This window comes from Oryza glaberrima, chromosome 12, assembly GCF_000147395.1.
Source record: "Oryza glaberrima chromosome 12, OglaRS2, whole genome shotgun sequence".
NCBI lineage: Eukaryota > Viridiplantae > Streptophyta > Magnoliopsida > Poales > Poaceae > Oryza > Oryza glaberrima.
Genome location: NC_068337.1, coordinates 780,769 through 793,436, shown reverse-complemented (window position 1 = coordinate 793,436; position 12,668 = coordinate 780,769). Strand labels below are relative to the sequence as shown.

The following is a 12,668-nucleotide window of genomic DNA, read 5'->3' as shown; positions in this document are numbered from 1 at the left end:
TTCAATCCTATTACCAATATTGGACGGGCCAATCCTAGCCCATCAAAAGCCAATCCTAGTTTTCAAAAGGAATAAGTTCACCTACCTTCCCTTAACTTTACATTGATTTTATATGACATCCTCAATCCCCAATACCAAAAATGTCTACCCCTTAAATGTTTGAAACCGTGCAAAATAGGTTCCATGGCAGTATATATGGGTGGTTTCGCTGACGTGGCTTCCTAATTAGCAAAGAGGGAATAAAAATTGTGGGGCCCATATATCATCCTCACTCCAATTCTCTTCTCTCTATCCTCTATCAGCCAGGAGCAGGGCAAGCGGGGTGGCGTCGGGCGGAGCAGCCATGCATGAAGCAGGCAGGAGGAACGATGATAGCCGGAGAAGACGGCGGGCGGAGCGGGGTGGCGGCGGTGGGGTATAGAGGAGACCCGGGCAGCACGCCTTCTACCATGGTGAGCTTGAAACGCAGGCAGCATAGCTCCTTGAAGGAGCGGAGCACCTCCGAGGATGATGGCGCGGCCAATGGTGAGGATGACGATGACGCGGCGGGCGGAGTAGGCTGACGGAGCTCACCCATGGTTGCTACGCTCCTCCTCCGGCCACCTCCGCCCACGACCTGTTGCCGCGTTCGCCCACCGCTGAGCTCGCCCATCGCTGCTCCACCCACCGCTTGCCGACCACTTCCACGCTTGCCCGCCGCTTCCGTCCCAAAATATAACAACTTTTAGTATTTTGAATTTGTCCCAAAATATAACATCTTCTTTACCCAACCAATCACAACTCTTCACCATTCAATTTTCCCACCCACCTCCAATTCTCAACTAATCACACTTATCCTCCATTTAATTTTACTTTACTTTCTTAATAATTGTGTCAAACTCTAAAACTTCTTCTATTGTTAGATGAGGTAGTAACAATTATGTATCGAGATAATGGCTTATGGAAGATGCACACAGGCCAAGGCCGCAGAGATAGATGGAGCTCTACAAGGAGCTATAAATGTACGAAAAAGAGCTATATGTATGTGTAATAATCCAAAACAAGCACGTAGTACAAGGAGTTGCAGTACATGCATGTAGAATCTCTAGCTCTCTCTGGTACACGTACCCCTCGAAAAGGAGCAAAACGTACGAGACGAACACACAAGAAGAAGAAAGCTAGCTAGCGTGACCGGGCCGCCGATCAACCATGGATGCACACACATGCATGCATGGTGATTGATCGAGACCTTAGCTAGCTCATCTTTTATTCCAGAATACAGATATGATACTACTAGTACTGGATACAGAATTCGGCTCCACACATCGACCCAGGCAGAATCTACTAGGTGGCAACCGGCGCGCTGCTGTATATATATGATCCGTCTCTGATCGATGGCTCAGCTCACCCTGCACACACGCACATACATATAGATTAGATGACATGTATATAGTACTCCATCATGCAAAGCCATGCGTAATTATATACTCCTATATTTAACGGAATTAGATGTATATATAGAGAGAGAGATGATGAGATGATTAACTAATTACCTGGAGCAGTCGATGGAAGCGCTGATGGTGTAGGGGACGCTGACGCCGCACTTGGAGGGGATGCTGGCGGCGTTGCCGGCGTTGAGCCCCTTGATGCCGCGGGCCGCGTTCTTGAGGCAGTTGCAGGCGGTGCGCCGGTCTGCGGTCGTGCTTGCTGCCGCCTTGAGGCTCCTCACGCCGCTGCAGCAGGCCGCCGACGGCCCGGCGCCGCCGCGGGCGTAGGTCAGGCAGGGCCCGACGGCGGAGTTGACCTGGCCGCAGGTGATGGCCACGGCGGCGTGCGGGGCGGCGAGGAGCAGAGCTGCCACCAGGGCGACCAACACCAACTGTGCACGGGCCATGCTTCCTAGCTAGTACTGTTGATCTAGTTGCTGGATCGATCGATCGATCGGTGCGAATTGGTTGCTGATGATGAGATGGATGAGGAGAATACGCGGGAATGCAGGGGCTTAAATAGGTAGAGTTGCTAGTGTGGATGCATGCACAGATGCGCAGCTGCAAGAGATCGAGCAATTAACAAAGCAGGGATGGGTTTGTGGTGTTTAGACGGTGCATGTGTCCATACGTTCATTCAATACGATTGGGAGCTAGCTTAGCAGCTGGTGGTTGGCTGTTGGGAAAACCAGAGCTATTCCCCTCCATCTACTGTCGACTGTATTTGCTCCCCTTTTACGGTACATGTCCTCAAGGTTTTCCACTAGGAGGAGGGTTGAGGTTTTCCACAGGAGGATGGGTATATGAGAAATGCGAGTAGTCGACAGTTAACCTTAAAAAGAATAGTTGGCAAATGATCAAGACAAAACTAAATTTAATTTGTTCACACCTGCAGAATAAGAATATTGTTTGGTTTACTATTATTCCGAGGGATCACTACTACAAAAAGGGACATATATATTAGCACTATAGGTGCTGGACATGCTAATACTGGCACCTATATATAATGTTTTTCCCACCTCAACTGGATGAAAACATAAAAAACCGACACCTTTAAACAACTATAGGTGTTGGTTCTAAAGAAAAATCGACACTTATACTATGAGTGTTGGTTTTTAAGAAATAACCGGCATCTGTAATATATTATAGGTGTCGGTTAATTAAAAACCAAGACCTATAATATATTATAAGTGCCTTTTTTTTAAACCGACACCTATCTGCCGAACCGACCGAGCCGAGCTGAGCCACCCTATCTACCCCCATCCTTATCTCTTCCTCCCCTCTCTCTCTCGAACTCTATCTCCCACACCCACAGTCCACTTCCTCCTCTCTTCTTCTTCCCTCTTTCTCTCCATTTCTTCCTTCTCCTCTCTCCTCCTCCTCCATCCACCATGGCGGGGCCCTCCACTTCGCCAGATCCGGTGGGAGGGGAGGCGGTGGTCCGGCGGCAGCACGGCTGCGTGCTCCCCTATGCCAGAGCCGACGGGAGGGGAGGCAGCGGCCCGAAAGCGGCGGCACCCTCCCCTCCGCCAGATCCAGCGGGAAGGGAGGCGGCAATATGGCGGGGCCCTCCCCTCCGCCAGATCTAGCAGGAGGGGAGACGGTGACCCGGTGGCGGTCCGGAGGGGTGGCCCAGCGGCGGGAGGTGGCATGCGGCGGCGGGAGAGAGCTGGCTAGAGGTGCGACGGTGTTGGCGGCCGTGGATCCATCTCTTCTCCTCCCTCTTTGTGATTTGTTCATGTTGATGTGATCTAGATGTGTATTATTTGATCTAGATGCATTGTTTTTCTAGGGATTCTTTTACTATAGTTCATCTGTTCATGGATTTGACGCAATTTAGTTCACGTGTTCATGGATTTGACGCAATTTTGGGATTAGGTTATTATTTGGGATCAGCTTGACGGCTCGATACAACAAGCCGTTTTTTTTTTGGCTCGTGTATATCTCAAAGATGTCGGTTTTGACCCGAGTAATCAATGCCACTTCCGTGGTGCTGGTTGAGAAAATCGGCACCTAAGGGGGTTTCTCAACTGGCACCGATTAGTGCTTCTGTAGTAGTGGATAAGTAAGCTAGGATGTATGGGCCATGAAGCCCTTTCCCTTGTATATACTCCCCCTATCCAAATAAAACTTATCTTAGTTTAAATTTTGTCCCAAAAAAATCAACTTCTATCATCTTAACTGCTCTCAGCACACAAAACGAGAAGTTTTATCCTTTAAATACCTTTTACCTACCTATCACTACTACTACCTTTTCCAACAATAAGAGGTATTTTGGTCATTTTTACTCTTCACTATTTTCTTCTTAGGATTGGAATTGATATTTTCTGGGACGGAGGGAGTATGATCCAAATGAATAAATATTTATGCATGACATAGCTTCTTTTCCATATTTGAGATTAATTTGACGTGTATTTGGGCCAAGGGCTTCTTCGCCAGGAGAAATGAAACAAGGCCGGCCTGCAGTGCATCCGATTCAAATGAAGAACATGAAACTTTAGGAACTATATATATTAATACACCGGCCTGCCTGTATATCGTCCATCCATCTTTTCAAACATTATATTATATCAAAAGAACAAGAGTAAATTGAAGAAGTTATCATATTCACTCTAAAGGTCTAGAAAAAATAAGTATCCTTTTTATTATGGGAAAAGTCACGTATTAACTTTTTCTTACTAAATTCTTACTAACACTGACATATCATGCTATGAGTGCATCTAGATTTTTTATAACTTTCATCTACTTGAATCAAACGGTTAAGACGATTGTTAGTACAAATTTAGTAAGAAAAATTTAATACATGTAGCAGTACTCAGCAAATAGGATAATCATTCTCACACTCTGCGAGCCTATAAAATGTGTCAGGTAAGTTATAACTAGACATATCTTTTTTTTTTGCGGGGTAGACATATAAAGCTTGGTCAGATGATTGCAAGATATCTGTTGGCTATCTAATTAATACAATACTCCAACATTGTATTCGTTGAACAACTTAATTATGTGTTCTCATAGTTTTACCCCTTTCAATAGTCTTTCAAAGTGCGGCTTTGACTATATTAATAATTCCATCCAAAAATATAAGTATTATTGGACTTCGATATGGTCTTCACGATGCTACTTTGACTAACAATATTTATAAAAGTAAGGCTGTTTTCAACAGCATGTGAAAGAGAGAAAGTTTGTTTCGTTAGCGGTGTGTTTTTTTACACTACTAAATGGTGTGTTTTTACAAAAAAAAAATCTATATGAAATTTGCTTTGAAAAATCATATCAATCCATTTTTGAAGTTTAAAATAGTTAATACTCAATTAATCATGCGCTAATGGTACACCTCGTTTTGCGTATCTTCTCAATCTTCTCTTTTCTTCTCCTCTGAAACTCAGCATATTTTAAATAAAAAGAGTTGCATATTATGGCAGTTTGTTTAATGATAAATCTAGTAATATCAATTTTACATTATTGATTTTTTTGCTATTAATAACCAAAGTTAAAAATATTTGACTTGACGCTATTTTAAAAATGCTTATATATTTCGAGATGAAGGGAGTAATTTATTAATTGATTATTAGAGTATATATATTTCAAGACAAATTAACACAGTACTGTTTTTTTACCCAAGTTTGTATATATGTGTAATGCCAGGAAGATGGAGTAATCGGTGTAGAACATGTATTTATATACGAAAAAGAGCTATATATCTATGTATAATCCACAACGTACACGCACGTAGTACAAGTAGTACTCCGTGTACATGCAGAAGTACATATGCATATGGTACAAAAACTGATCTCTAGCTCTCAGGTACGTATAGTCGATCGACGAATAAATTAAGGAAACAGATAGCGTAGTGACCGGCCGGGCGATCAACCATGTATGCATGGCGATGGATCGACCTAGCTAGCTAGCTCTCATTTTATTCAGCATAAACACAGATAACACAAGATACAAAGCGTGAGACGACAGCTGCATCTCGGCCGGCGCTGCATGTCATCCTCCGGTAGCGATCGATCAGATTAGTTCACGCTGCACGTATGTACACGCACAAATTAATTTATATGTACTTAATTAATTAGATGATCATATGCAAAACGATAGTATAAATCTATCATATTGATGGATGATTACCTGGAGCAGTCGATGGAGGGGCTGATGGTGTAGGGGATGCTGACGCCGCACTTGGAGGGGATGCTGGCGGCATTGCCGGCGTTGAGGCCGCTGATGCTGCCGGCCACGTTCTTGAGGCAGTTGCAGGCGGTGCGGCGGTCGGCGGTGGTGCTGGCGGCGGAGTTGAGGCTCCTGACGCCGCTGCAGCAGGCCGCCGACGGGCCGGAGCCGCCGCGGGCGTAGCTGAGGCAGGGCGACACGGCGGAGTTGACCTGGCCGCAGCTGATGGCGGCCATGGTGGTGTGTGGGCCCGCCAGGAGCAGAGCCGCTGCCACGAGGGCGACCAACACCAGCTGTGCACGAGCCATCTCGATCTTGGTCGTGTGTGTTGACGATCGATCGACTTGCTGCTGCTGGTGTGTGGTGCTCGATCGTTTGCTGCTGCAGGTGAGATCGATCGATGAGAATTCCCGGGAATGTAGGGGGCTTTAAATAGCTATGATTTCATCTGTGCCGATGCATCGACCAAGTCAAATGTAGTTACTACGTGAATATATAGTCCACCTATAATTAGAGAACATATTCTATGCACAAAAGCTTTATTTATGTACACACTATACATATCAATTAGCAAATGTTATAAAAAATTCTAGAAAAAATTGAACACATACTTCCAATAGTTTTACACCTACATGTGAAATCTTATCTTCAATTTCATTATATTTAGCCATAAAAAAGACAAAATCCTGACATTTTTACCCTTAAAACTGTCGGGTTTTTTTTTCACCTTTTGTTACAGCTAAAATATATTGAATTTGAATATGAGACTTTGCACATATGTATAATACTATTAAGAGTAAATATCTAATTTGTTTATAGAATGTTTCGTGACATTTTCTAATTGGTTTACACATAGTGTAATTAAGCTTGGAGTGCTAGTGTATAGGCACCGTTCTTAGCCGTCGGTGCGTCTAATGTTATTCAATTCAATTCAATTGAATCAGGGTGGTTGGTTGTTAGGGCTGGTTTAGCTAGCTAGTCACACAGTGTTAGTATTAGTGATGAGAAAATGATTAGCAGCGGCCTAACAGAGCTAGTCGTTTGTAGCAGCTAGCATGCATGTTGTACACTTGGAACATGCAAGTAGTTGAGCGCATTCATGATGTTTGGATCCAAGTGTCCATCATATCAGCAGTAACATCCAACGATCCTTCCAGTATTCTTCTTTCAACCACAAGGACATCTTATGCACACGCGTACGCTTCACCTGGTTACACTATAGCCCAATAATGCGCTCGGCTATTGCTAAGAAATATAAGAATCTTACAAGCTAAAAAGACTAACTAAAATTGCTCAGCTGCTACAAAATAAACTATGAATGCCAACCAACAACGACGATATGATGAGTATTTTTAGGAGTTGGTACAAACACAGTGAAATATCTCAATAGCACATCACATTTTAGTACACAAGAGATTGATATATAATTGGGATAAAAGAATAAAAGTCATATTAAGAAACTAATCCAAATATATTACTATATGATAAAATTCGGATAACGTATTTAATAGTATTTATTCATGTTCAGGACGTGTATTGTATCAACCATGCATGCATGTATTTAAGAGGTTAAACCGAAACTTCATGTTTCTTATCACAAGAATGTACTAGCTGGCCTGGCATGTGCTCCACAATGCAAAGCTCTCAGCAGATCGATCAATTAAATCTAAGAATTTTCAGTTACTAAGGTGGTGTTTGAAGGTGGTGTTTGGTTGGAGGGACTAAAGTGGACTAAAGGGACTTATACTTTTATGAGAGGGACTAAATTTAGTCCCTAATTTCCAAACACCCCATAAGTTTAACGTAGTTTTTAATCAATCAGCTGTATGCTATTTTGCAATCCAATTAAGCTCTAGATAAGACCACGTACACTATGGAGTAGTAGAATTTTATCTTTCTTTTTCACAAGACCAAGCTGCTAGCTACTCCAGTTAGTAGGAGTATTTATTTATCGTTGACGTAGGTTATCCCTCCCGGCCGGGACGGCTGTCGGTCGCCAGCAGGTGGCTTCCAAATTGAAGCCGACGATCCATTATGTTCATGTCATTCTCGTATCGATCTGGAGTACCTGCCAACCGTTACTCCTCCTCCTAGGTATTAATGCATATCATGATGCCACCTACAGCAACCCATGGCCAACTTTCTATGTAGACGTTAGACAAATTAAAGAGGGCTACCATCGGTTCATCTTGGACCTTGTTTAGTTCCTAAATATTTCTTCAAAGTTTCAATTTTTCTATCACATCAAAACTTTTCTACATACATAAACTTCTAACTTTTCCGTCACATCGTTTCAATTTCAACCAAATTTTTAATTTTGGTGTAAACTAAACACAGCCTTGGTGTTTTCGTCAGGCTTGTATGATAGAGCACTATTCCCTTTGAAATAAGGGTGTGCTTACTTCACGTCAAAATTGGAATTTTGATTGAAATTGGAACGATGTGATGGAAAAGTTGAAAGTTTATGTGTGTAGGAAAGTTTTGATGTAATGGAAAAGTTGGAAGTTTAAAGAAAAAGTTGAGAACTAAACCAGACCTAATATAGAGAGTTTGAAAAAAAAGAATTGGACGTCACACGCTCACTAGCATATGATAAATAAGATTAGAGGCCTAACTCACATAACTTCGGTGGGCACACGTTTTACTGTTGAACGTATCTGTATATGTATATGTAGGTAGAGTATATATATATTCTCTCAAGCGATTAAATCTAAAAGAAACAAGCATATGTGCCTATACTATGGCTTGAACCAAGATAAAAAGGTTCTACCACAAGAGAAAGAGCGTTATCATAAAGTCTGGACAACTAATAATGTTTTCCGGTGGTCGACCAATTTTTCGTGACATCGATGGCTATTTGCAGTGAAGATGTCAACGACGGAGCCTGGGCAGCCACCTGAACACAAGGACCTTTACCAGTTTGTAGAGTTTACAACATTATCATCGCGCGTTTGCAAATTGGCTTATCAACCAAATCAAAAATTTGAATTTTCAACCATAATTCTAGAGTTGATTTTCAGGTTTCCTCTATCTTGGTTTGTTTTTCGCCATTGTGTTTTAAATTGCCAACATAGATATACAAGTTTTATCCTGTAAATTATTTTAGTTGCTCTGTTCTTTTTTTTACGGCTATATTAGCTACATATCAAACGATGAGAGTTGAAATTATGATTTGAGGTGCACCAGTAAATTGAAATAAATTCTTGGGATGTCATTACGAATATATGGGCTAGGGTTTTTTTTCCATCCCAAACAAGTCCTTTAATCTTTTTATTGGGTTGAAACTCAATAAATATATGATAGATTTATTACAAAATGCTAGCTAGCCAGCTAGGACCCAGGTCAATGAATAGAACACAAGTAGATAAGAAAAATAAGGGGAGAAATAAAAAAAAGCGATAAGTTTTATTTTAGCGGTAAATAACGCATTGAGCCTCATAGTTGCCCACCTATCCCTCTTCCCTCCCTTTCCCTCGTGATGTAAAAAAAAATATACTCTCACAAGCATTAGTTTTGTCCTAGACTCTCCAAACTCCCCTTGGACCCCTCCTGTCCCTCTCGTTCCTACCCTCCTCTTTGGCACTCCCTAACCTCCTGACGAAAAAAAAAGATTACTCTCAACCTTTCTAGAGTATAAAAATTTATCTTGTAACTCCCCTTCCCCACACCCGCTCTTTTTTTTTTGAGAGGCCACCCCATCCTCTTACGATGAAAAAAGAAGTATCCCTTGTTTATGAACATAAAAAGAATATAAATCTTGGTGACAAAAATATTCTTTCACATTAAGAGGAAAGAGTGGGGCATAGTTATTATGACCGGACCGGACCGGCGGTCCGACCGGGAAAAACCGGAACCATGGCCTCGATCGGTCTGGTCCCCTTAAAAGATCGACTGTTCACTTGAACTGGGGAAAACCCATTGAATCGTGTAGTTTTTATATAAACCGAGCTTTGAACCGGAGTGGTCAGACCTCGGCCGGCCCAGTCCCCTTAAAAGATCGGCTATGCAATTGAACCGAACGGTTTTTATATAAACCGGGCTTTGAATTGGAGTGGTCAGACAGGGTAACAAGCTACTAGGCTTTTGTTGATGGGCTGAGGCGAGGCCCAATGAGCAAACTCCATCAAAAGCCTTAGCCCACTGAGCAAACTCCATCAAAAATCGACTTTGGGTCGCATGGCTAAGAAGAGTACGCACTACCCATCCCACTATCTCTTCACTTTTGTTGGTACCAAACATTTACGTCATATTGTACATTGAACTACGGTTGGACTGGCCTAACCAATGGTCGAACCACCAGACTAGTGAACCGAGAGCTCTACCAGTTAATTCTTCGGTCTGGTCTTAATAACTATGGAGTAGGGGGTGGAGGGGACAAATGAAGAGCCTGCTATACAGAACTAATGTGTCACATAAAGGTAAGAGTAGTTTTTTTTCATCATAATTAATGTGAGAGCAGGGGAGCGGGTATACACACTTATATGAGGACTACTACTTAGAATAAACATCCCATTGAACTATGTACAGTAGTTATTTGTTTTGTTCTTTTCTTCTTCTTTTTTTCCCATTTTACCCCTTATTTTCTGATTAACTAATTAAATTTTGTGTGGCATGGGCCTGGCAAAAGGAGGTAAAAGGATATAGAGCATTCTCCCTTTGGATTGTTTGGTGGGCTAGGATCCAAGAAATGAATTGATGGGCCATATATGAAGAAAGAGAGCAGGCTAGTCTGCATTACGTTTTTTTTTTCTTTCAGTTTTGAGGCATGGTGTGCTGCCGGCCCATAAAAAACGTTTGTACGGAAGTACGTTCATCACTACGTGGTCGCATGGAGCCTCGTCACTGATCCGTCATTAATTATATTCCAGAATTCCATTTGGCATTTCTTCAAATTAATAACAGCTCATATCATTCCATCCATATACTATTACTTATTGAAGTAAAAGAACGGGGCACAGCAAGTTCAAGTGTGTGTACGCTTGTATCAGTACAACATTATTATTATTAGATTATTATATATATGAAAAATATATAAGTAGTGTACATAGTACACTACATGTAAACATTGAAACGCATTATTACATTATATAGTGCACGTACGCATGCAGCAAGAAAATAAACAAAGCTAGCAGTGAACAGTCACTCTCTAGATCTTCCCATACATATCGATCTCAGCTGGAGATGATCAAGCTAGTAATTAGTTGATCCTGCATAAAAAAGGAAAGAGGAAATTAGCTTAATTAGGCCAACACATGGATGGAGCAAATGCAGATAGAGAGAGAAAATGTAGAATACTTGGAGCAGTCGACGGAGGTGCTGATGGGGAAGGCGACGGAGACGCCGCATTTGCTGGGGATGGAGGCGGCGTTGCCCATGTTGAGGTTCCTGAAGGAGGAGGCCATGTTCTTGAGGCAGCCGCAGGCGGTGCGGCGGTCGGCCGACGACGAGGCCTTGCCGTTGAGGGTCCTCACCCCGCTGCAGCACGACGACGACGGCGAGCTCTCCCTCCCCATCACGTACGACAGGCACGGCGCGATCGACGACGTCACGTCGCCGCAGCTCACCGCCGCCGACGCCCTCTCCGCCACCACCGCCGCCGCCACCACCGCCACCAACGCAACCAGCGCCATCGTCCTGCGAGCACCCGCCATTGTCTCGATCGAGATCTAGCTCTAGCTAACTAGCAACAATGTACACTGGTAGTGAGCTGTAAGCTAGAGCTTGTGGTGGAGTACTGGAGTGAGCAAAGCTGTCGAGGAGGGGTGGTATAAATAGCTAGCGATAGATGGAGGTGGAGAAGAAAGAAATTAAGGCCGGGTTAATTAGGTTAGCGATAGGAAACTTCCAGATCGGCCGGCCGGCCGGAGATGGGAGATGATCTACTGTGTTTAGCTAATAGAATAGCTAGAATTATTGAGCGTGCATGCATATGCATATGTACCAGCCGGTGGTTGCGTATTGGGACCCTCGGGATCTGTCGATACGTGCGTGAATGCACGCATGTGATCCATCGATCTTTGTTTGCATGCTCAGGAACAACCTTCTTAATTGCCACCACTGTTATGTTGCGTCTTTTCACTCCGTGGTTGAAATTCACCGTTTTTTTTTTGACAAATTGATCCTTTTGCAAAAACTTATTTCGAAACTAGCCAATGCTAAAAACTTCAACTAGAAATAGGCCGTCAGCTCAGCGCTGAGATTGTAAATAGCAGCGCCACTAGACCTGACGCTGACCTCGTGCCAGCGTGGCGGCCGAGCCGACCCCCCTGCCGACGTGGCAAGAACCTCAGCGCCAATCACTTCGGTGCTGTGTTGCCCAACCTTAGCGCCAACCGCTTCGGCGTTGAGATGCCCACCCTCAGCACCAATGATCCCGCAAAGATTCTCTACAAGCATCGAACTCCATAATTAAGAAAGTCCAGTTCCCTCCGATAACCATATGTAGAAATCAGGTTCAATTCTTGGATAATTCATCTAGTCGGTCTTATTTGCACGTTTGTCACTAAAAATTTGCATATTACTATGTCTTGCGTGTAGGGTGGACATACAGAAGGAAAAACAAGAAGACCACCGATTTGACTGCTTATCATCAGACACACATCGATCGATGGAACCAGTTCGAAGCCAACCGCATGCCGGATAAAGCAATGCACAACAGGCAAGAGTTCGACGCGTACTTAGCCTGGCTCACGAGGAACTACCGCCTCACCCTATGTCTGGCTTGGACGCTAGCCAACATAGCGGACGACCCAACTGGGGTGGAGGAGCAGAACAAGTACGATACAAGTACCCGTAGAGGTAGCACGGTCGGGGCGGGTCCGGTTTGAGACAGAGTGGTGAGTATGGGTTCTAGTTACTCGTTTTCCCATTTCCGTACTTCGTGCTTATAACTTCTCCTACAGGCATGGGAGCTGATCAGGACAGTCAACGATGCGGGCGTGGCACTTGGCACGCCCCCTGGTTCGCAACAAGAGAGCAGCGTTCTTCGGAATGCATTACAGGTAGATTTGTAAAATTTGTGCACCGTACACATAA

General features: G+C 43.5%; 3 protein-coding genes across 3 annotated transcripts; all 3 read right to left on the bottom strand.

The window, feature by feature from the left end:
• Positions 1 to 1,000: 1,000 nt before the first annotated feature.
• LOC127756995 (non-specific lipid-transfer protein 1) lies at positions 1,001 to 1,974 on the bottom strand. The gene is made up of 2 exons (XM_052282382.1): positions 1,533 to 1,974; positions 1,001 to 1,388 (listed from the first exon to the last, which is right to left on the bottom strand). Exons 1-2 carry the CDS (start codon positions 1,871 to 1,873, stop codon positions 1,379 to 1,381), a joined length of 351 nt encoding a protein of 116 aa, XP_052138342.1. The 5' UTR covers positions 1,874 to 1,974; the 3' UTR covers positions 1,001 to 1,378.
• Positions 1,975 to 5,116: 3,142 nt separating this feature from the next.
• LOC127756994 (non-specific lipid-transfer protein 2) lies at positions 5,117 to 6,051 on the bottom strand. The gene is made up of 2 exons (XM_052282381.1): positions 5,595 to 6,051; positions 5,117 to 5,492 (listed from the first exon to the last, which is right to left on the bottom strand). The coding sequence occupies exons 1-2, from the start codon at positions 5,939 to 5,941 to the stop codon at positions 5,483 to 5,485; spliced, it is 357 nt and encodes a 118-aa protein (XP_052138341.1). The 5' UTR covers positions 5,942 to 6,051; the 3' UTR covers positions 5,117 to 5,482.
• A 4,556-nt stretch (positions 6,052 to 10,607) lies between these two features.
• On the bottom strand, positions 10,608 to 11,388 carry LOC127756992 (non-specific lipid-transfer protein 3-like). The gene is made up of 2 exons (XM_052282379.1): positions 10,929 to 11,388; positions 10,608 to 10,840 (listed from the first exon to the last, which is right to left on the bottom strand). Exons 1-2 carry the CDS (start codon positions 11,282 to 11,284, stop codon positions 10,831 to 10,833), a joined length of 366 nt encoding a protein of 121 aa, XP_052138339.1. The 5' UTR covers positions 11,285 to 11,388; the 3' UTR covers positions 10,608 to 10,830.
• Between the last annotated feature and the right edge of the window lie 1,280 nt (positions 11,389 to 12,668).

Excerpts from the sequence above, each read along its gene's own strand:
- LOC127756994 (XM_052282381.1), bottom strand. The coding sequence starts at position 5,941 with ATGGCTCGTGCACAGCTGGTGTTGGTCGCCCTCGTGGCAGCGGCTCTG.
- LOC127756992 (XM_052282379.1), bottom strand. The coding sequence starts at position 11,284 with ATGGCGGGTGCTCGCAGGACGATGGCGCTGGTTGCGTTGGTGGCGGTG.
- LOC127756995 (XM_052282382.1), bottom strand. The coding sequence starts at position 1,873 with ATGGCCCGTGCACAGTTGGTGTTGGTCGCCCTGGTGGCAGCTCTGCTC.